Here is a 24,433-nt window from a genome sequence, read left to right as displayed (position 1 = left end):
CATTTCAGATATATTTGCATACATTCTGCTTTTAAAAGTGTCCAATTTGTGTGCGTTAAATGGACACTATAGGCACCCTGACCACTTTAACAAATTGAAGTGGTATAGGTGCAGTGTCCCATGTCCCTTTTTAATAAACTGCAATAATTACCTTTAATGGGGTTAACTCCACCTCTAGTGACTGTCACTGTCTAGTGACTGGGTCCAAGCTGTTTTTAGATATACATCAAATGGCATGTGTGTTTCCATTGGGGTATATCTACTTATAAGAAAATATAAGCTGTGTGCTTATTACACAAACTGGGATATATACAAACATTGAGTACTCTGGGCTGCCTTTTTAACGCACATTATTTTGCAAGATTGTAAATTAATACTATAGGTTTATGTTTTAAGAAAACCTGTTAAATTACATTAGTAAGGTCTCCTTACCTGAACCGTTGCAGCTGGTTAGCAGAGATTAGAAAAAACACAAGAACAGTGTCTTTGTAAAATATGTAATATTACAGTTTTACATGCGTATAAATAAAGGATTTCTGATTTATATGATATATTTGGTTCCCTATGATTATATCATCGGGCTTAACATGCTTTTGGCCAGGGCTTTATAAAAATGCTGGTCGTAAAGGTCTCTAACATTTATTGTTATCTCTCTTTTTCATCTAAGAAAAAAATAAAATAAAAACTCTCTCTCATCACACACAACCTACCAAACCGACTAATAACATGTCTAACTGCTAGACCTCGTCACACACTATCTACCTACCAAGCCCTCAAAAAAGATGCTTGTATAACTGCTATACCCCATCACACACTACCTACATACCCTTTCAATAACATGTCTAATTATCACATCACATACTATCTACCTACCAAGCCCTCTAATAACATGTCTGTCTAATTGCTACACTCCATCGCATACTATCTACATACCAAGCCCTCCAAAAACATGCTTGTATAACTGCTATAACCTATCACACACTACCTATCGAGACCTTCAATAACATGTCTAACTTAAACTGTATCACACTGTATATAAATACCAATACATCCATTTCTAACTATAAAACTCTTTTACACTATACCTTACAGAGCTCTCCAGTAACAGGTCTGTCTAACCCCTAGACCCTATCCCCTCCTCCTAGACCCTACAACACTGTGTGTACCCAGCCCTCCAGTAGGTTATCTACTAAACACCATCAATCTGTAAGTACCCATCCATCCAGTAACATGTTTATCATCTAAACCATATTCTACTGTATGTCCCCGGGACTCCAGTGATAGGTCTGTCTGTTTAATCTTAATTTATTGACCTTATACTAGACCAAAAATAAGATCAAACCATTGTCTGTTTAGAATTCTGGCACATTAAACCGAAGTGTTTTTTAAACCGAAGTGTACCTACCTGGCATTCTAGTTTGTGAACATTCTTTTTGCCATCTTTTAGCATAATCTGCTCCGCTTCTTCAATCTTGGCATTAAGGTCTCTGATCTGATTCTCCAGACCCCTTTTCACTTTCTGTAAGTGGTGCGTCTGATCCTGTTCGTGCTGTAATTCTTCTGAGAGTCTTGATGTCTGAACAACAAAGAATCAACCTCTGTTTCTGAAAGATGACTTTCAAATGATTTCAAGACACCTGTGTACATCGACAGATGTCGTGTTTTTAATGAAACACTAGGGTGCAGCAAACCCCTTCATCTCACGAACAAAGAGAAAATGGCATGATTTTACTGATTCATGATGGAAAGTCATGATTTTATGTAAGACACAGAGGCAAGCATTGCTTAATCCAGTGGTTCCCAAACTTTTTAGGTTCAAGGTGCCCTTAATATTTCAGTATTTTTCCAAGGCACCCCAATTAAAAATTTCTCGGCTGTATATCTGTACAGCGCTGCGGCATTTACTGGCGCTATAGTGTAATGTACAGTGTTGGTGTTTGACGAGGTGCTTGAATACAGTTTTAGTGTTTTAATACAGGGGTGTGTTTGTATGTAATGTTTCCGTTTGATTGCAGGGGTGTGTTTGAATGTTATGTTCACTTTTAAATGCGGGTGTACATTTGTGTGAAGTATTTTTGTTTGAGTGAAGGGGTGTGTTTGTATATCCTTTTGGAGTTTGAATGCACGGGTGTGTTTGTATGCTGTGCTGGTGTATGATAGCTTGGATGCATACACATACACTACCACATACATACTTACACAGATATACATACACATAAATTCATATAGACACCGACACGTACACACACACACCTTAACACACGCATACACCCTGACACACACAAACTGATACATGCACACACCAATAAAACATTGATGCACATACACAGATGCATATCCTGACACACAGTGACACAGAAGCAGACTGACATATATATATATATATATATATATATATATATATATATATATATAAATAAAATATCCAAACTCTGGCACTCAACCTAAAACCAAATATATATACCAGCCACTTGTACCCGGGTGCTTCTCAGCAATAATATAACCAAAAAATGAAGACAGGAGCACTCTCTTGGATTTTCCAAAGTGTATTTCAAAAAAATCACCACCTCTACATAAACGTTTCGACCCTTCTTGATAAAGACCCTGAAGGGCCGAAACGTTGATCATGTAGAGGTGGTGATTTTTTGAAATACACTTTGGAAAATCCAAGAGAGTGCTCCTGTCTTCATTTTTTGTGTGTGTATATATATATATATATATATATATATATATATATATATATATATATATATATATATATATATACACACACACACACACACACACACACAAACAAACACACTCATACATACGTTATATATTTTTTTATATCTCTAGCCACCCTCCTGTTATCTTACCTTGTGTGTCCAGGAGTGTGGCTTGGAGGCCTGCTGCTGGCTGGTGTGAGTGAGAGGTCTGGAGGTCTTCATGCTCCTCTCCCCTCATGCTACGGCTGCCTCCTCTCCCTCCCGCACTGTCTCCCTGCATGATGCTGAGAGGAAATGACAGGCTGTCACTTCCTCCCAGTCGGCCGACGTTACAGGGGCCCGGTCGCGGTCTTAAAGGACTGCGGCACTTAACCGGGCCCCTGCTCATCAGGAATGTTTCACCGGTGCTATAATCATAGCACCAGGGGAACATTCCACGGCACCCGTGTGTGCTTGGGGCGCCGTGGCACACAGTTTGGGAACCGTTGGCTTAATCCTTTCTTTACTGAACCACAATAGCAGCAAAGACATGATACACACATAGAGATAAAATTATACAGGGATAGCCTCAACCAATCCTGACACAGTACTCTGTATAACACTAAGCTCCACCCCACAGTACTTCCTCTTTCTTTGACAGCGACCAAAGTAACAAAATAGACATGCAGAAACTGTCACTCCTGTCGAACAAGAACACGGAGGTCCAGTAACCTGATCCCCGTAAACTGCAAACAACCACCAAAGTTTCTGAAGGAAAAACAGAGAACATAAACTGAAGACCAAATATAGCTTCTGTTAAATCATACTACAAAGACAGTAAAACTCACAGGAGCCCAATAATTAGATCAAAGAAAATTCAAACTCAACCTTATTGTTTCGTCTGCATGAAGTTGTTGGCTAACAAACATTACAAACAACAAAGCCATACTAATCTTACCACTCCACACCAATAGTGTACTCACACCACCGGTGAATAAAACACATCCAAAGAAAAAAGTCAGGAAGAAAAATGCACATATGGGAGGGACAAGATGAAACCGAACAAGCATGCAAACCAGTTCTGTACCCTTTAACTGTGTCGAGAACCCAAAAACAGCCGCAGACAGCTTATGTCTTTTCACGCATGGAAACAATTTAAGTCTGATAGGCAAGAGTGGACCGAAATCTCCCTTGGTGTGTCTAGATCTCCATGGTTGACCTCTTGTCAGGAAGAGAGGCGACACAAGCCAATTATGCTGGCAGGCATTGCGATGAGAAAAGGAACCTCGGCCCGAACGACTTGAGCCTGTGGAGCTGCAACTGGTCTGCTGGCCCTGTTAGAGACCTGGTTGTGAAACACACTCTGCACAGAGGACTTATCTAGAACTGTGAAGGCCCCCACCAACTTCCCTAAGAACTCCTTAATAAAACTACCCCCCCCCCTCCAAAAAAAAAGACCCTTGGCCTCCTTGCCAGTTTCATTGAGAGGGTATCCAACCAATGGGTACTGTGTCAGGATTGGTTGAGAGAATCCCTGTATGCTTTTTTTTATGTGTTTATTATTTCTTTGCTGCCAAGGTGGTTAACTTGGCATTTAAATGTATATTACTAATGCTGGATGAAAAACATCAAGAACCTGAAATGCAAAAGATAAGCATTAATCTAGAAGTAAAATCAACTGATATAGTGACACAGAGATAATACTGTCACGATTCGGGGAACCCAACACGCTAACACACACACAGACACACACACAGAAAGTGTGCAGTACCGGACCTTAGAGTGGCCGGGCTAAGCACACACAGAATAGTCAGGAGACAAGCCGAGTAAGGGGAACCAGAAAACAGAATAACGAGAAACAAGCCGAGGTCAAAGGGTAGGAGAAAGTCACAAAGTCAGTATAACAAGCCAGAGAGTACGTAACCAGAAACACAAGTTCAGTAGCAATACTAGCAAGCAAAGACCACAACAGGGCAGGGAGAGACAGGAAAGGTAAGTATTTAAACCATCAGGTTAATTCTGATTGGATAATTTCCAATCAGAATTAACAATCACACGTGGGAGATATCTAAACCTCCCACTGTGATTGAGGCACTGTGCCTTTAATGCCGGGTCAGGTGACTGACCCCGGCGTGACATATCTTGGACAGTCTTCCAGCGTGCAGCGTCATGCATGCTGCCGCTGGGGGGCGTGGAGGAAGACGCGGGCGGCATCCGAGGCTGGAGGGATGCCGCTCGCCGAACCCACGTGGAGAAGGGGACCGCGGACGGCTGGAGGGTGAGTGCCGTGATCGGACTGCAGCCTCCCCTTGCAGCCGCCCGCGGGATCCTGACATTACCCCCCCCTCGAAGACTGCCCAGAGGGCGGGAAGCAGAAGGCTTCAAAGGAAACCGGGCATGAAAGGAGCGGACCAAAGAGGGAGCGTGCAGATCAGAGCACGAAACCCAAGATCGCTCCTCAGGGCCGTACCCCTTCCAATCCACCAGATATTGCAGCCGACCCCTAGAAACACGAGAGTCGAGAAGGGCAGCCACTTCGTACACATCACTGGGGACAGCGCGAGGGGAAACAGGCCGCCCGAGGGGACGAGAGAACCGGTTGCAAAGCAAGGGCTTCAAAAGCGAAACGTGAAAGGTGTTCGGAATGCGCATGGAAGAGGGCAAGTCCAGGGAGTAGGAAACGGGGTTAACCCTACGTAACACCTTGTAGGGACCAAGGAACCTGGGAGCGAACTTCATCGAGGGAACCTTGAGGCGGAGGTTCCTAGAGGACAACCATACCCTATCACCCGGAACATAGGAAGGGGCCGCACCCCTATGGCGATCAGCAAACTTCTTCTGAACTTTGAATTCTATGTGTCGTCTTGCTCATAAATTTAGACGTGAGAAAGGTAGGTAAAATTCTGTTAGTCCAATAAAAAAGGTTTTACAGGATACGAATTTTATCTGTTTTTTACACCTACATCACTGGACTAATACGGCTACAATCTCTACATATATATATATATATATATATATATATATATATATATACACACACATACACACACACATATATATACAAAAACAAACCTAAATCTGCAAAGCTCTTACAAATGCAGTTACGGCCCGTACAGCTGCAGTGATGCCGTGTTATGTTACACAGTAAGAGCACATGCTCAGCTCCCCTACCTAAGAGGAAAACCTTCTTGTGTGTCTGAATTGCACTCCATGAAAATCACATTGCAAAACTTAGGCACGAATACCCAAGCTGAGACTCTGGCGGTAATGTGGAACCTTTCCAAAGCAGTTACTTTGGACCACATTTTGGTAAATATTTTTTAATTTACTACAGTTTACAGTTTAGATAATAAACCCCATGTACCGTAATGACACTATAACGATGAATGGAACGGATATCCTGATAGACCAAATAATATTCTCTTTCTGATGTACCTACGGATTTATATAGTGCACAAGCAGAGCAAGCCCTCTGTGCCTATCACAATACTTCCTGAGGCCACCACTAGAGGGAGATATGATATCAGTGTTTGATAGAATTTCATGCAGCTATAGACTGCAAAACAAATGTCAAAATCCATTAAGGACAAATGATGCCATCATAACAATCTGTTCTTTAAGGATCACATGCCAAAATAGGAATGATCTAATGAATTAACAACAGTAGGGCCACACAGAGCAACGGAATCTGAACAAGCATGACATTCCGTGCTTTGGTAGAAGGTATGCCTAACAGTTTTAGCCCACCCACGTGCAGGACAGCAAGGGCCATGGCTGACGTAACATGCTTCATTACTGGGGAAACGTCTGAGATGTCTCGCGGATATCAAGATGTATTCTTGGTTGGTTTGGAGCACGTATGTTGAGCTTATACACTTTATGTACAAATGCTAGGCAGGCGCTGATGTTGCTCTCAATACAATGCAAGTGCTAAGCTTTGAGAAATTCCCCAGGAACCTCCAAAATTTAGGTCACCTGAGAAATAACAAAGGATGGACAGGGGTCTCAAATCACAACTATGTCCACAGATCCAGGACAATTGGCATGCATGAATAATGAATGAATTATGGGTCTAGAATGTGGTGGCAGAACAGTGTAACCTAGTGTCATTACGTGGTGATTTGTTTTAGTAATAAAATATTTGACTCCGTTTGTAGGCAATGAAAACGTACAATTTTCAGGCCACACTTTAAAAGATTTTTCTATAGAGCAAGAAAAAACAAACATGTTTACTGTAATTGGGGTGCTATAAATGACATATACTGCAGGGCAGAAGTTACTGTAGTGCACAAAACATTTTCCAAAAAGGGCACTAATTATCACGGCTGAAATGCTGTTGCCCAGCTTTTACAACGTGTGTGAAAAGTGCATCGTAACAAACAAACAAAAATGGATTAAATGTCCACATAGCTTGTGGCTTGGTGGGTGTAGTTCAAACAATTCTAGAGGGTATTTTTGTTTAGTTTTTTTAAGGTTTTAGGCCAGCAAACAGATGCATGCCATTTGCAATGTTGGTGTTACACTTCCCCCTAGTGGTGTCCTGGGGAAGTACCATTAAATATATTTGGTGCATTCGGTGATACTGCAATAGACAGACCAAATAATATTCTCTTTCTGATGTGGCTCTGCATGATTGATATTCTAGAAGTCAGATTCATCCACTTAAAGTAGCCACACTCCTGGATATTGCAATTAAAAATGTGTGAAAGAAAATGTCTCTGCAGAGACATGGTAAGTGTGAAAGATTAGTAAAAGTCCTTAGCTAAAGGGCTGGGTTAGTTAAAAAAATCACATGAAAACACGTGGCAGTGCTCCCTTGTCAACTCTGTTGAATTATAGTTCCACACTGCCTCCTAGTGGTCACAGCTCATCGATCTGCCCCCAGGTACAGTTACATACTATCTACCAGAGGATAAAGTGTGCAGCCAGTCAATCAAATCCACAGCACAAAGCTGGGAGTGGAGTGTGCTGGGAGATTCGGATCATTCAGTGTAATTCCAATACTAACTTTCAGTAACTTACTTCAGCCATGGCCTTCTTGACCCTTTCTTCAGAACTCCGAAACTCATTTAAGAAGTCCTCGTTATCAGTGTTAACCTGCTGTAAGTCTGCTTCAAGCTTCTTTTTTACAGCACAGACAGACTGGAACTGCAGAAAGGGAGATAGGCTTTATTCGTAATACATGTATCATCCCAATTAAACATCACACACAGACTGGGCTTGGCTAAAAGCTTGGTTCATTTAATTTTTATTAAAAAAAAAAACGCAAAACAAAATCAATTGCTCATCAAGAAAAATATCTCGTTCTAGTTACTTGGAACATCGTAAAAAGTGCATGTAAGAGAATCTGAGCATGGTTCCCTTCACAACCGGTCCATTTTGAAGGGGCAATGAAAACCATTTTAGTTTTTATATATATTTATTGTGGGAATGGTTCTCAAACAAATAATAGCAAACAACATCATCACAATATGGATCGATGGCTGAGATAACCAGACCACAGATCTAGCTAGATCAAATATACACATTTTACTGTAAGGTTTTTAAGACATGTTCCTGGCATGGCCAATAAAGATATATCTATATATCGCATATGCCCATTGCAGTTCATGTATGCTGTGAAAGCAGCTTTCAAATCAATATAACACAACACGTGTCTCCTTGTTCTGGTATTCAGAGGATTTTTCTTATTTCATCGGACGGATGATCTGCAATCTGCATTTGGTTATAGAACCACTAAGACAGTGATGGCGAACCTTTGTGAGCCCGAGTGCCCAAACCGCAATACATGCCAACTTATTTTTCCTTAAAGTGCCAACACGGCAATTGCGTGTGTGTGTGGGGGTGTTGTGTGTGTGTGTGGGGGTGCTGTGTGTGTGGGGGTGTTGTGTGTGTGTATGTATGAGGGGTGCTGTGTGTGTGTGTGTGGGGGGGGGGGGGTGCTGTGTAAGTGTGTGGGGGTGCTGTGTGTGTGGGGGTGTTGTGTGTGTGTGTATGTATGAGGGGTGCTGTGTGTGTGTGTGTGTGGGGGGGGTGCTGTGTAAGTGTGTGGGGGTGCTGTGTAAGTGTGTGGGGGGGTGCTGTGTGTGTGTCGGGGGGGTGCTGTGTGTGTGTGGGGGGGTGCTGTGTGTGTGTGTGGGGGGTGCTGCGTGTGGGGGGGGGTGCTGTGTGTGTGTGTGGGTGGGGTGCTGTGTGTGTGTGTGTGTGTGAGAGGGGTGCTGTATGTGTGTGTGTGTGTATGAGGGGTAATGTGTGTGTGAGAGGGGTGCTGTGTGGGGAATAGGGGTGCTGGGCGGGGGTAAGGGTGCTGTGGGGGGGTAGGGGTGCTGGGGGGGGTAAGGGTACTGCTGGGGGGGTAGGGGTACTGCTGGGGGGGTAGGGGTACTGCTGGGGGGGTAGGGGTGGTGCTGGCGGGGGTAGGGGTACTGGCGGGGGTAGGGGTACTGCTGGGGGGATAGGGGTGCTGGGGGGATAAGGGTACTGCTGGGGGGATAGGGGTGCTGGGGGGATAGGGGTGCTGGGGGGTAGGGGTACTGTTGTGGGGGGTACGGGTACTGCTGTGGGGGGAAGGGGTACTGCTGTTGGGGGGAAGGGGTACTGCTGTGGGGGGGGAAGGGGTACTGCTGTGGGGGGGAAGGGGTACTGCTGTGGGGGGGAAGGGGTACTGCTGTGGGGTGGAAGGGGTCATGCTGGGGGGGGAAGGGGTACTGCTGTGGGGGGAAGGGGTACTGCTGTGGGGGGGGAAGGGGTACTGCTGGGGGGGGAAGGGGTACTGCTGTGGGGGGGAAGGGGTACTGCTGGGGGTGGTAGGGGTACTGCTGGGGGTGGTAGGGGTACTGCTGTGGGGGAGTAGGGGTACTGCTGTGGGGGGAAGGGGTACTGCTGGGGGTGGTAGGGGTACTGCTGTGGGGGAGTAGGGGTACTGCTGTGGGGGAGTAGGGGTACTGCTGTGGGGGAGTAGGGGTACTGCTGTGGGTGGTAGGGGTACTGCTGTGGGGGGGAATGGGTACTGCTGGGGGTGGTAGGGGTACTGCTGTGGGGGAGTAGGGGTACTGCTGTGGGGGGGAAGGGGTACTGCTGGGGGTGGTAGGGGTACTGCTGGGGGTGGTAGGGGTACTGCTGTGGGGGAGTAGGGGTACTGCTGTGGGGGAGTAGGGGTACTGCTGTGGGGGAGTAGGGGTACTGCTGGGGGGATAGGGGTGCTTGGGGGTGTAGGGGTACTGCTGGGGGGGTAGGGGTGCGGTGCTGTGTGTCAGTATCCCCCCCCCCTCCCTCCTTCTTACCTTTAATGAAGTAGGGGGGAGGGGGCTGCACAGCCATCCCTGGTGGTCCGGTGGTGGTAAGCACTGCAGGGGGAGGGATCTGTGAATCAGCTCCCCTGTCGTCCCGCGCGATGCTGTGTGGAGCGTTGCCATGGTAACGTTCGGCAACGCTCCACACAGCATCGCACGGGAGGACAGGGAAGCTGCATCACAGATCCCTCCCCCTGCCTCCCGACCCGGAAGCAGAGTAGGTGCCTACTCTGCATTGATGGTGAACCTATGGCCGCGTGCCCACAGAGAGGGCCCGGCGTGCCACCTGTGGCACGCGTGCCATAGGTTCACCATCACTGCACTAAGACAACTGATGGTTAGGTGGACAGTGACTAACACACAACAACATGGCTGCCATGAGCTTCTCAATACAGCAAGGAGCACAGAGACTACTTGGATAGGCTGATCCCATGATCACTCCGAAGTGGTATGACATTGGGCGTCTTCCATCAACAGTTACTTTACAATACTTAATTTTCACCTTGGATCTTATCTGGATGTCCAAGATACTGTACTATCACCAACCCTTTGGCATTTACACTGTTACTCATATTGTGCCCATACATACATGGAATGTCCAGTCGTAGTTGTTACCTGATTATTTAAGTCACTGTATTTCTCCGTGAGCTCCATCATCTCTTGTTCCAAAGCCTTGCGGGAGCGATCAGAGAGTTCCACCACGTTCCGAATTTCATCAAGCTCAGACGCAAACATGCTGTTCCTTCTCTCCAGAACACAGCATTGTTCTCTAACTTCATCATGCTGCCGGGATTCTTCCTCCACCTGCGTCTGCAAGTCCTAGCGATTGCAAAAAAAACACACTTATAAGATGAAACTCTTTTAACACTCTAATAATCCAAACACCGCCCCCACTGCCATGCCCACAAGCCACTATGAAAAGATAATTATATATAGAATGGATTAGTAGATACTTAGCTTGCGTACTTTACCTTCAGCTGTAGTTGCTGTTTTTTAACAAGTTTCATTAAATCGCTGTTGTTTTTATTGGCATTTTCTAGCTGTATCTCCAGCTCGTTAACATCGCCTTCCAGCTTCTTCCTGACTCTACTGGCTTCTGCTCGACCTTTCACCTCAGTATCCAAACTGGCCTGCAGGGACTCCACAAAGCGTTGCTGACTCTTCCTAAAAAAATTATAGCGGGAGATATAATTACAGTGTAATTCATTTAAAAAAAAAAAAAATTCAAAATGAATGCCGTCTCATACGAAAGATTTCAACTACAAAGTAAATTAGTACATTACGGGATTGGTTTTAAAAGGTCAGAAAAAAACTTTTTCAATCCAGGAGAAGCATCAACCATTGACTTGGTAGAAACCCTGACTTATTAAACCAGCTTTAACATTCACCATAATTAAGCTGAAGGACATTTCAGGAAAAATGCACAAACTGAACACATGTCCTTCCAGAGAAACGACCACTGCCCGCCTGTGGCACCATATCGAAGAATGTTGTACATGCCAAGAGAGATCAACATACAAGAATATTAAATTAAAAGAAAATGGGATGCGACATGAAACAAAATAACTTTATGATCATACCCATGTAGCAGATCTTTGTGAAACGCTATATTTTTGGAGCAGACTCCCTATTTCAATAAACTTTCGAAGGGAAAAAGCAACAACAACCCAGCAAATCCATGGTATGTCTTTGGTCATTAAGGAGTTTTGCCTTTGCTTATAAAATAAACATATATACAGTATAACTCCCCTAATTTAACTTGGACTACCAAATTGTCCTTTTTGATGATTTTCTTTATGAGAGGATAGGACATCAGATGTGAGACTGGGGGAGCACTATGTGACTATGACTATGTAACTCATTTCGTATTGAGAGAAAGAATTGATTTACACCAAGTTAGAGTGTGAGCTTTTGGGGCAAGACATTTTTCACCTAAACGTCCCATATGTCTAATGTGTTTTGATAGAATTAGTTGGTCATCTTGTTTTATCTATTGATTAGATACAGTGCAGAATATGTTGGCTCTATATAAAACGGCTGCAACGTAACAAAAGAATGGAGATACAAATTTTTATGGGATACAAACTTGCAAATGCTTAAAATCACGATAATACCTGGTTGACTCGATCTCCTCCTCCTTCTCCTGAACTCTCCTGTCAATATCTGCCTTCAAATGAGTTATTTCCAGCTGCAATCTCAATACTTTATTCTCTTCAGCCTGAGAGAAGAGCAAAGTCAACAGAATGAGTAGAAATATGCCAATATTCGACAAATATACAAGACATTTACTGGATAGGTCCTCTGAGTTTATTCTACGACCCTTTTCCATACATGTGTTTAGGAGTTCTAAATGCATAAAAAACACAGGTGGGTAAATATATTTAGAAGACCAGGTAGAGGGGTTTGGCCTGACAGCCAACCAAGACTGTTGCATGGTACTGAAGCTCCTTAGAAGAAGCAACTTATTGAGTATAAAACCTGAAATAATTGCTCCATTTCTGGCACAAAGCCCGTTTATAACCCTGGGGAGTACCCTGCAGGTAATTCGCTGTTTTTCTGCCTGTGAATAGTGGTAATGGCAGCGTTCGCTTTCCTGCGGCCTGTGGTCAGGCTCTTATTTGGATCCTGCTTGCTTGGGGCCCTGATACCCCCCTTTGGACCGGCGGGGAATATCCTGGTCCCCATTGGTGTATTGCAGGGACCACATCGACTAAACATACAGCCTACAGCTGAACCTGAGGGTTGAGGCCTGGTAATCAAGATGGCTGCCCCGCCAGGGGCCTACAGCAAAAAGCACCTCCCCGCAGTCACCTTTTCTTCACAGATTCACTTCTCTTACATTTCAATCGCATTCAATGGTCAAAGCTTTATAAAAGGGGACCTACCTCCACTCCTGCAAGCTGAATCGTGCCCCCCCCCCGCCGGGCACGTTCTGCAGCTGTCCCCGTCTCCATGGCTGAGATCTTAATCTCATCAGCCAATACAACGCTTTCCCATAGGAAAGCTTTGGAAGGTTATTGCGCATGCGCTCCAAAATGATGCACTACGCCAATCAGCATCTCCTCATACAGATGCATTGAATCAATGCATCACTATGAGGAGTTTTCATCGTCAGCATTCAGAGCGTGAAGACACTGAACGTAGGTGATGCACATTGTGCAGCACTGGAATAGGAAGCAACTCTACTGGCTGTCTGAGTGACTGCACCTCGAGGTGTTACTAGGCAGCAATGTAAGCACTTTATATATTAGGTAGGGGTGTTTCGCCTAAATATATGGTGCATATTTGCTACATTATTTGTTTGGTGGGTTGTTTGGAGTACCCATAGAGTGTTCACAGCTGCTACATAAAATATAACTACTAAAAATAAGTAATAAGCGTATTTTCACAGCAATGTAAACACTGCCTTTTCTCCCAAAAGGCAGCTTTAACAGTGCTAAGACTGCAGGGACAGGCTACAGACACCAAAACCACTACATTAAACTGTAGTGGTTCTAGTCAATATAGTGTCCCATTAAACGCATTGATGGATGCATTGTGAAATAGGAATGGGTGTCTTAGGGAAGATGCAACTATATATTTGATTATTGTATGTTTTACAAAAACCACAATGTTGGCGATTTCTTACCATTTTTCACTATTACGTGTTTAATATATAATAATATATAATACAATTTAATACAGTATTAAATGTAACACTGACTATGAAACTAAAAGTAGTGTCAGAGTTGAAAAAAAAAAGGAAAACATTGCCACAGGGGGGAACATTTTTAAGTTGACTTGTTCCTTTAAATAAAAAATACAGGAAAACGGCTTGTACGCTGTAAATCATTATACAGGCATCTTCCATAGAGCTAAGTAATTTTTCACAGAATTAAGTCTTTTGCTTACACAGACAGGTTTACATGCGATTCTGCTACCAATTCAGCAGCAATTTATTTCCCATCAAGCTCATACCATAAACACAACATTTTAATTTAGAAATGGAGCGCAAGACACATTTATTACTGGTAAAAGAAGACAGACGAGGGTAGCAGGGAATATTAACTACTAATAGAAAAGTGAAATGGTAGAAATAAGACGTACTGACATGGCGGCAAAACTGCTGAGTCAAGAAATCCTCTAAGATTTATGAAAAGAGAATTTTTAATGAATCGTTGGGTTTATGACGTCTTTTCGAAATAACATTAATCTGTGTGGGGATTAAAACTTTTATATAATCAAATCCCTTGTTTTTGAAATTGTGAATATTTAAGCTGTTTTGCAGCTTAATCTCCTTGACGAAATGTGCTGAGCTCTCAGGCTAATAAAATTACTTTCAAATCAAATTATTAAACTCCTTCTTTTTGATCAGATCAAACAGAGACCAGGAATGTGATGGTCGATAAGATAAAAGGTGGTGTTGCCAGTCCACCCACCTGCAGTAAGATTTCAAGGATTTACTGTGTCCTGGGTTACTTTATGTCCATCCTAGACTTTTATGGCACCTGTTAATTTGGCAATTAGTTTGCACTTTAAAAGAAGAGCTTAATGAAGCCAGGAGAACGAACCACAATAATGAACCTTCCAGCCATTGTACCATGTAGTTTACTGATGTGCCAATTCATGTGAATACCGACGTGGTCTTGATGGTCTTGATGGTAAGGTGTGTCTTTTTGCGGATGATACTAAGATATGTAACAGGGTTGATGTTCCAGGAGGGATAAGCCAAATGGAAAATGATTTAGGTAAACTAGAAAAATGGTCAGAGTTGTGGCAACTGACATTTAATGTGGATAAGTGCAAGATAATGCATCTTGGACGTAAAAACCCAAGGGTAGAGTACAAAATATTTGATAGAGTCCTAACCTCAACATCTGAGGAAAGGGATTTAGGGGTGATTATTTCTGATGACTTAAAGGTCCGCAGACAATGTAATAGAGCAGCAGGAAATGCTAGCAGAATGCTTGGTTGTATAGGGAGAGGTATTAGCAGTAGAAAGAGGGAAGTGCTCATGCCATTGTACAGAACACTGGTGAGACCTCACTTGGAGTACTGTACACAGTACTGGAGACCCTATCTTCAGAAGGATATTGATACCTTAGAGAGAGTTCAAAGAAGGGCTACTAAACTGGTTCATGGATTGCAGGATAAAACTTACCAGGAAAGGTTGAAGGATCTTAACATGTATAGCTTGGAGGAAAGACGAGACAGGGGGGATATGATAGAAACATTTAAATACATAAAGGGAATCAACACAGTAAAGGAGGAGACTATATTTAAAAGAAGAAAAACTACCACAACAAGAGGACATAGTCTTAAATTAGAGGGACAAAGGTTTAAAAATAATACCAGGAAGTATTACTTTACTGAGAGGGTAGTGGATGCATGGAATAGCCTTCCAGCTGAAGTGGTAGAGGTTAACACAGTAAAGGAGTTTAAGCATGCGTGGGATAGGCATAAGGCTATCCTAACTATAAGATAAGGCCAGGGACTAATGAAAGTATTTAGAAAACTGGGCAGACTAGATGGGCCGAATGGTTCTTATCTGCCGTCACATTCTATGTGGCCCGTTTAAATAAGCCTGGCAGCGCCAGTTTGGAAGGCACCTGATTGGCATCGTAATGCAGCTATTAGTTCAGTGGCATCAGATGGAGATTGGTTATATGGAAATGAGAGTCATTGAATATTTAAAAATCCTGCCATTTGCATCGAAATCATTTTTTTTTGCAAATTATTTCATCTCAGAACAGACTTTATAAATACATCTCCAACCCATTATACTGTAGTCAGAAATAATGGCGTGTGTATCAAGAGAGTACATGCAGCAAAAAGGAACGTTTACTGTGTGCGTAACTGCGCTTATTCACAGATGCAATGTGCATACATTGAGTGCGTAACTGTATACAGCACCTCTGCGACCTGCATGTATTGAGTGGGCAATTACACACATAGACTGCATACATATTGTATGGGTGCTATAGGCAACTGCCAATGTACATGCAACTACTTACAGACAGCCGTGCAATGTTCAATAATGGCGTGTGCCACTGCTTACAGACAGCCATGCGATGTTCAATAATGGTGTGTGCCACTCCTTACAGACAGCCATGAAATGTTCAGTAATGGCGTGTGCCACTGCTTACAGACAGTCGTGCAATGTTCAATAATGGTGTGTGCCACTCCTTACAGACAGCCATGAAATGTTCAGTAATGGCGTGTGACACTGCTTACAGACAGTCGTGCAATGTTCAATAATGGTGTGTGCCACTGCTTACAGACAGTCGTGCAATGTTCAATAATGGTGTGTGCCACTGCTTACAGACAGCCATGCGATGTTCAATAATAGTGTGTGCCATGCTTAGAGCCAGCCATGCAATGTTCAATAATGGTGTGTGCCACTCCTTACAGACAGCCATGAAATGTTCAGTAATGGCGTGTGCCACTGCTTACAGACAGTAGTGCAATGTTCAATAATGGTGTGTGCCACTGCTTACAGACAGCCATGCGATGTTCAATAATAGTGTGTGCCATGCTTAGAGCCAGCCATGCAATGTTCAATAATGGTGTGTGCCACTGCTTACAGAGAGCCATGCGATGTTCAATAATAGTGTGTGCATTGCTTACAGACAGCCGTGCAATGTTCAATAATGGTGTGTGCCACTGCTTACAGACAGCCACGCAATGTTCAATAATGGTGTGTGCCATGCTTACAGACAGCCGTGCAATGTTCAATAATGGTGTGTGCCACTGCTTACAGACAGCCGTGCAATGTTCAATAATGGTGTGTGCCATGCTTACAGACAGCCATGCATTGTTCAATAATGGTGTGTGCCACTGCCTACAGACAGCCACGCAATGTTCAATAATGGTGTGTGCCACTGCTTACAGACAGCCACGCAATGTTCAATAATGGTGTGTGCCACTGCTTACAGACAGCCACGCAATGTTCAATAATGGTGTGTGCCACTGCTTACAGACAGCCGTGCAATGTTCAATAATAATGTGTGCCATGCTTACAGACAGCCATGCGATGTTCAATAATGGTGTGTGCCACTGCTTACAGACAGCCACGCAATGTTCAATAATGGTGTGTGCCACTGCTTACAGACAGCCGTGCAATGTTCAATAATGGTGTGTGCCATGCTTACAGACAGCCGTGCAATGTTCAATAATAGTGTGTGCCATGCTTACAGACAGCCGTGCAATGTTCAATAATGGTGTGTGCCATGCTTACAGACAGCCGTGCAATGTTCAATAATGGTGTGTGCCACTGCTTACAGACAGCCGTGCAATGTTCAATAATGGTGTGTGCCATGCTTACAGACAGCCATGCATTGTTCAATAATGGTGTGTGCCACTGCCTACAGACAGCCACGCAATGTTCAATAATGGTGTGTGCCACTGCTTACAGACAGCCACGCAATGTTCAATAATGGTGTGTGCCACTGCTTACAGACAGCCACGCAATGTTCAATAATGGTGTGTGCCACTGCTTACAGACAGCCGTGCAATGTTCAATAATAATGTGTGCCATGCTTACAGACAGCCATGCGATGTTCAATAATGGTGTGTGCCACTGCTTACAGACAGCCATGCAATGTTTAATAATGGTGTGTGCCACTGCTTACAGACAGCCATGCAATGTTCAATAATAGTGTGTGCCATGCTTACACACAGCCATGCGATGTTCAATAATGGTGTGTGCCACTGCTTACAGACATCCACGCAATGTTCAATAATGGTGTGTGCCACTGCTTACAGACAGCCACGCAATGTTCAATAATGGTGTGTGCCACTGCCTACAGACAGCCACGCAATGGTGTGTGCCACTGCTTACAGACAGCCATGCAATGTTCAATAATGGTGTGTGACACTGGTTACAGACAGCCGTGCAATGTTCAATAATGGTGTGTGCCACTGCTTAGCTTACAGACAGCCATGCAATGTTTAACAATGGTGTGTGACACTGTTTACAGACAGCCACGCAATGTTCAATAATGGTGTGTGACACTGCTTACAGACAGCCACGCAATGTTAATAATGGTGTGTGACACTGTTAACAGACAGCCACGCAATGTTCAATAATGGTGTGTGACACTGCTTACAGACAGCCATGCAATGTTCAATAATGGTGTGCGACACTGTTTACAGACAGCCATGCAATGTTCAATAATGGTGTGTGACACTGCTTACAGACAGCCACGCAATGTTAATAATGGTGTGTGACACTGTTAACAGACAGCCACGCAATGTTCAATAATGGTGTGTGACACTGCTTACAGACAGCCATGCAATGTTCAATAATGGTGTGCGACACTGTTTACAGACAGCCACGCAATGCTCAATAATGGTGTGTGCCACTGCTTACAGACAGCCACGCAATGTTAATAATGGTGTGTGACACTGTTAACAGACAGCCACGCCATGTTCAATAAAGGTGTGTGCCACTCCTTACAGACAGCCACGCCATGTTCAATAATGGTGTGTGACACTGCTTACAGACAGCCATGCCATGTTCAATAATGGTGTGTGCCACTGCTTACAGACAGCCATGCAATGTTCAATAATGGTGTGTGACACTGCTTACAGACAGCCACGCCATGTTCAATAATGGTGTGTGACACTGCTTACAGACAGCCATGCAATGTTCAATAATGGTGTGTGACACTGCTTACAGACAGCCACGCCATGTTCAATAATGGTGTGTGACACTGCTTACAGACAGCCATGCAATGTTCAATAATGGTGTGTGACACTGCTTACAGACAGCCACGCAATGTTCAATAATGGTGTGTGCCACTGTTTACAGACAGCCACACAATGTTCAATAATGGTGTGTGCCACTGTTTACAGACAGCCACACAATGTTCAATAATGGTGTGTGCCACTGCTTACAGACAGCCATGCATTGTTCAATAATGGTGTGTGACACTGCTTACAGACAGCCACGCAATGTTCAATAATGGTGTGTGCCACTGCTTACAGACAGCCACGCAATGTTCAATAATGGTGTGTGCCACTGCTTACAGACAGCCACGCAATGTTCAATAATGGTGTGTGCCACTGCTTACAGACAGCCACGCAATGTTCAATAATGGTGTGTGCCACTGCTTACAGACATCCACGCAATGTTCAATAATGGTGTGTGCCACTGCTTACAGACAGCCGTGCAATGTTCAATAATGGTGTGTGCCATGCTTACAGACAGCCATGCGATGTTCAATAATGGTGTGTGCCACTGCTTACAGACAGCCATGCAATGTTTAATAATGGTGTGTGCCACTGCTTACAGACAGCCATGCAATGTTCAATAATAGTGTGTGCCATGCTTACAGACAGCCATGCGATGTTCAATAATGGTGTGTGCCAATGCTTACAGACAGCCGTGCAATGTTCAATAATGGTGTGTGCCATGCTTACAGACAGCCGTGCAATGTTCAATAATGGTGTGTGCCACTGCTTACAGACAGCCACGCAATGTTCAATAATGGTGTGTGCCATGCTTACAGACAGCCGTGCAATGTTCAATAATGGTGTGTGCCACTGCTTACAGACAGCCGTGCAATGTTCAATAATGGTGTGTGCCATGCTTACAGACAGCCATGCATTGTTCAATAATGGTGTGTGACACTGCTTACAGACAGCCACGCAATGTTCAATAATGGTGTGTGCCACTGCTTACAGACAGCCACGCAATGTTCAATAATGGTGTGTGCCACTGCTTACAGACAGCCACGCAATGTTCAATAATGGTGTGTGCCACTGCTTACAGACAGCCGTGCAATGTTCAATAATGGTGTGTGCCATGCTTACAGACAGCCATGCGATGTTCAATAATGGTGTGTGCCACTGCTTACAGACAGCCATGCAATGTTTAATAATGGTGTGTGCCACTGCTTACAGACAGCCATGCAATGTTCAATAATAGTGTGTGCCATGCTTACAGACAGCCATGCGATGTTCAATAATGGTGTGTGCCACTGCTTACAGACATCCACGCAATGTTCAATAATGGTGTGTGCCACTGCTTACAGACAGCCGTGCAATGTTCAATAATGGTGTGTGCCACTGCCTACAGACAGCCACGCAATGGTGTGTGCCACTGCTTACAGACAGCCATGCAATGTTCAATAATGGTGTGTGACACTGCTTACAGACAGCCGTGCAATGTTCAATAATGGTGTGTGCCACTGCTTACAGTCAGCCATGCAATGTACAATAATGGTGTGTGCCACTGCTTAGCTTACAGACAGCCATGCAATGTTTAACAATGGTGTGTGACACTGTTTACAGACAGCCACGCAATGTTCAATAATGGTGTGTGACACTGCTTACAGACAGCCACGCAATGTTAATAATGGTGTGTGACACTGTTAACAGACAGCCACGCAATGTTCAATAATGGTGTGTGACACTGCTTACAGACAGCCATGCAATGTTCAATAATGGTGTGCGACACTGTTTACAGACAGCCACGCAATGCTCAATAATGGTGTGTGCCACTGCTTACAGACAGCCACGCAATGTTAATAATGGTGTGTGACACTGTTAACAGACAGCCACGCCATGTTCAATAAAGGTGTGTGCCACTCCTTACAGACAGCCACGCCATGTTCAATAATGGTGTGTGACACTGCTTACAGACAGCCATGCCATGTTCAATAATGGTGTGTGCCACTGCTTACAGACAGCCACGCCATGTTCAATAATGGTGTGTGCCACTGCTTACAGACAGCCATGCAATGTTCAATAATGGTGTGTGACACTGCTTACAGACAGCCATGCAATGTTCAATAATGGTGTGTGACACTGCTTACAGACAGCCATGCAATGTTCAATAATGGTGTGTGACACTGCTTACAGACAGCCATGCAATGTTCAATAATGGTGTGCGACACTGTTTACAGACAGCCATGCAATGTTCAATAATGGTGTGTGACACTGCTTACAGACAGCCACGCAATGTTAATAATGGTGTGTGACACTGTTAACAGACAGCCACGCAATGTTCAATAATGGTGTGTGACACTGCTTACAGACAGCCATGCAATGTTCAATAATGGTGTGCGACACTGTTTACAGACAGCCACGCAATGCTCAATAATGGTGTGTGCCACTGCTTACCAACAGCCACGCAATGTTAATAATGGTGTGTGACACTGTTAACAGACAGCCACGCCATGTTCAATAAAGGTGTGTGCCACTCCTTACAGACAGCCACGCCATGTTCAATAATGGTGTGTGACACTGCTTACAGACAGCCATGCCATGTTCAATAATGGTGTGTGCCACTGCTTACAGACAGCCACGCCATGTTCAATAATGGTGTGTGACACTGCTTACAGACAGCCATGCAATGTTCAATAATGGTGTGTGACACTGCTTACAGACAGCCACGCCATGTTCAATAATGGTGTGTGACACTGCTTACAGACAGCCATGCAATGTTCAATAATGGTGTGTGCCACTGCTTACAGACAGCCACGCAATGTTCAATAATGGTGTGTGCCACTGTTTACAGACAGCCACACAATGTTCAATAATGGTGTGTGCCACTGTTTACAGACAGCCACACAATGTTCAATAATGGTGTGTGCCACTGCTTACAGACAGCCATGCGATGTTCAATAATGGTGTGTGACACTGCTTACAGACAGCCACGCAATGTTCAATAATGGTGTGTGCCACTGCTTACAGACAGCCACGCAATGTTCAATAATGGTGTGTGCCACTGCTTACAGACAGCCACGCAATGTTCAATAATGGTGTGTGCCACTGCTTACAGACAGCCACGCAATGTTCAATAATGGTGTGTGCCACTGCTTACAGACAGCCACGCAATGTTCAATAATGGTGTGTGCCACTGCTTACAGACATCCACGCAATGTTCAATAATGGTGTGTGCCACTGCTTACAGACAGCCGTGCAATGTTCAATAATGGTGTGTGCCACTGCTTACAGACAGCCATGCGATGTTCAATAATGGTGTGTGCCACTGCTTACAGACAGCCATGCAATGTTTAATAATGGTGTGTGCCACTGCTTACAGACAGCCATGCAATGTTCAATAATAGTGTGTGCCATGCTTACAGACAGCCATGCGATGTTCAATAATGGTGTGTGCCAATGCTTACAGACAGCCGTGCAATGTTCAATAATGGTGTGTGCCATGCTTACAGACAGCCGTGCAATGTTCAATAATGGTGTGTGCCACTGCTTACAGACAGCCACGCAATGTTCAATAATGGTGTGTGCCATGCTTACAGACAGCCGTGCAATGTTCAATAATGGTGTGTGCCACTGCTTACAGACAGCCGTGCAATGTTCAATAATGGTGTGTGCCATGCTTACAGACAGCCATGCATTGTTCAATAATGGTGTGTGACACTGCTTACAGACAGCCACGCAATGTTCAATAATGGTGTGTGCCACTGCTTACAGACAGCCACGCAATGTTCAATAATGGTGTGTGCCACTGCTTACAGACAGCCACGCAATGTTCAATAATGGTGTGTGCCACTGCTTACAGACAGCCGTGCAATGTTCAATAATGGTGTGTGCCATGCTTACAGACAGCCATGCGATGTTCAATAATGGTGTGTGCCACTGCTTACAGACAGCCATGCAATGTTTAATAATGGTGTGTGCCACTGCTTACAGACAGCCATGCAATGTTCAATAATAGTGTGTGCCATGCTTACAGACAGCCATGCGATGTTCAATAATGGTGTGTGCCACTGCTTACAGACATCCACGCAATGTTCAATAATGGTGTGTGCCACTGCTTACAGACAGCCGTGCAATGTTCAATAATGGTGTGTGCCACTGCCTACAGACAGCCACGCAATGGTGTGTGCCACTGCTTACAGACAGCCATGCAATGTTCAATAATGGTGTGTGACACTGCTTACAGACAGCCGTGCAATGTTCAATAATGGTGTGTGCCACTGCTTACAGTCAGCCATGCAATGTACAATAATGGTGTGTGCCACTGCTTAGCTTACAGACAGCCATGCAATGTTTAACAATGGTGTGTGACACTGTTTACAGACAGCCACGCAATGTTCAATAATGGTGTGTGACACTGCTTACAGACAGCCACGCAATGTTAATAATGGTGTGTGACACTGTTAACAGACAGCCACGCAATGTTCAATAATGGTGTGTGACACTGCTTACAGACAGCCATGCAATGTTCAATAATGGTGTGCGACACTGTTTACAGACAGCCACGCAATGCTCAATAATGGTGTGTGCCACTGCTTACAGACAGCCACGCAATGTTAATAATGGTGTGTGACACTGTTAACAGACAGCCACGCCATGTTCAATAAAGGTGTGTGCCACTCCTTACAGACAGCCACGCCATGTTCAATAATGGTGTGTGACACTGCTTACAGACAGCCATGCCATGTTCAATAATGGTGTGTGCCACTGCTTACAGACAGCCACGCCATGTTCAATAATGGTGTGTGCCACTGCTTACAGACAGCCATGCAATGTTCAATAATGGTGTGTGACACTGCTTACAGACAGCCATGCAATGTTCAATAATGGTGTGTGACACTGCTTACAGACAGCCATGCAATGTTCAATAATGGTGTGTGACACTGCTTACAGACAGCCATGCAATGTTCAATAATGGTGTGCGACACTGTTTACAGACAGCCATGCAATGTTCAATAATGGTGTGTGACACTGCTTACAGACAGCCACGCAATGTTAATAATGGTGTGTGACACTGTTAACAGACAGCCACGCAATGTTCAATAATGGTGTGTGACACTGCTTACAGACAGCCATGCAATGTTCAATAATGGTGTGCGACACTGTTTACAGACAGCCACGCAATGCTCAATAATGGTGTGTGCCACTGCTTACCAACAGCCACGCAATGTTAATAATGGTGTGTGACACTGTTAACAGACAGCCACGCCATGTTCAATAAAGGTGTGTGCCACTCCTTACAGACAGCCACGCCATGTTCAATAATGGTGTGTGACACTGCTTACAGACAGCCATGCCATGTTCAATAATGGTGTGTGCCACTGCTTACAGACAGCCACGCCATGTTCAATAATGGTGTGTGACACTGCTTACAGACAGCCATGCAATGTTCAATAATGGTGTGTGACACTGCTTACAGACAGCCACGCCATGTTCAATAATGGTGTGTGACACTGCTTACAGACAGCCATGCAATGTTCAATAATGGTGTGTGCCACTGCTTACAGACAGCCACGCAATGTTCAATAATGGTGTGTGCCACTGTTTACAGACAGCCACACAATGTTCAATAATGGTGTGTGCCACTGTTTACAGACAGCCACACAATGTTCAATAATGGTGTGTGCCACTGCTTACAGACAGCCATGCGATGTTCAATAATGGTGTGTGACACTGCTTACAGACAGCCACGCAATGTTCAATAATGGTGTGTGCCACTGCTTACAGACAGCCACGCAATGTTCA

At 44.3% G+C, this 24,433-nt stretch overlaps 1 protein-coding gene across 1 annotated transcript in view; it reads right to left on the bottom strand.

Annotated features, from left to right (window-relative positions):
• Positions 1-24,433, bottom strand: part of LOC134611829 (myosin-16-like) — a 160,914-nt gene that overhangs the window by 5,298 nt on the left and 131,183 nt on the right. Inside the window, exons 15-19 of the mRNA XM_063456083.1 lie at positions 12,094-12,197; positions 10,951-11,143; positions 10,595-10,798; positions 7,710-7,835; positions 1,406-1,576 (exon numbers count right to left, since the gene is read on the bottom strand). Coding sequence (XP_063312153.1) covers positions 1,406-1,576; positions 7,710-7,835; positions 10,595-10,798; positions 10,951-11,143; positions 12,094-12,197 — 798 coding nt within the window. The remainder of the gene's footprint in view (positions 1-1,405; positions 1,577-7,709; positions 7,836-10,594; positions 10,799-10,950; positions 11,144-12,093; positions 12,198-24,433) is intronic.

The sequence above is a fragment of the Pelobates fuscus genome, chromosome 5 (genome assembly GCF_036172605.1).
Source record: "Pelobates fuscus isolate aPelFus1 chromosome 5, aPelFus1.pri, whole genome shotgun sequence".
NCBI classification, from domain to species: domain Eukaryota; kingdom Metazoa; phylum Chordata; class Amphibia; order Anura; family Pelobatidae; genus Pelobates; species Pelobates fuscus.
This window is presented reverse-complemented; position numbering and strand designations above follow the sequence as displayed.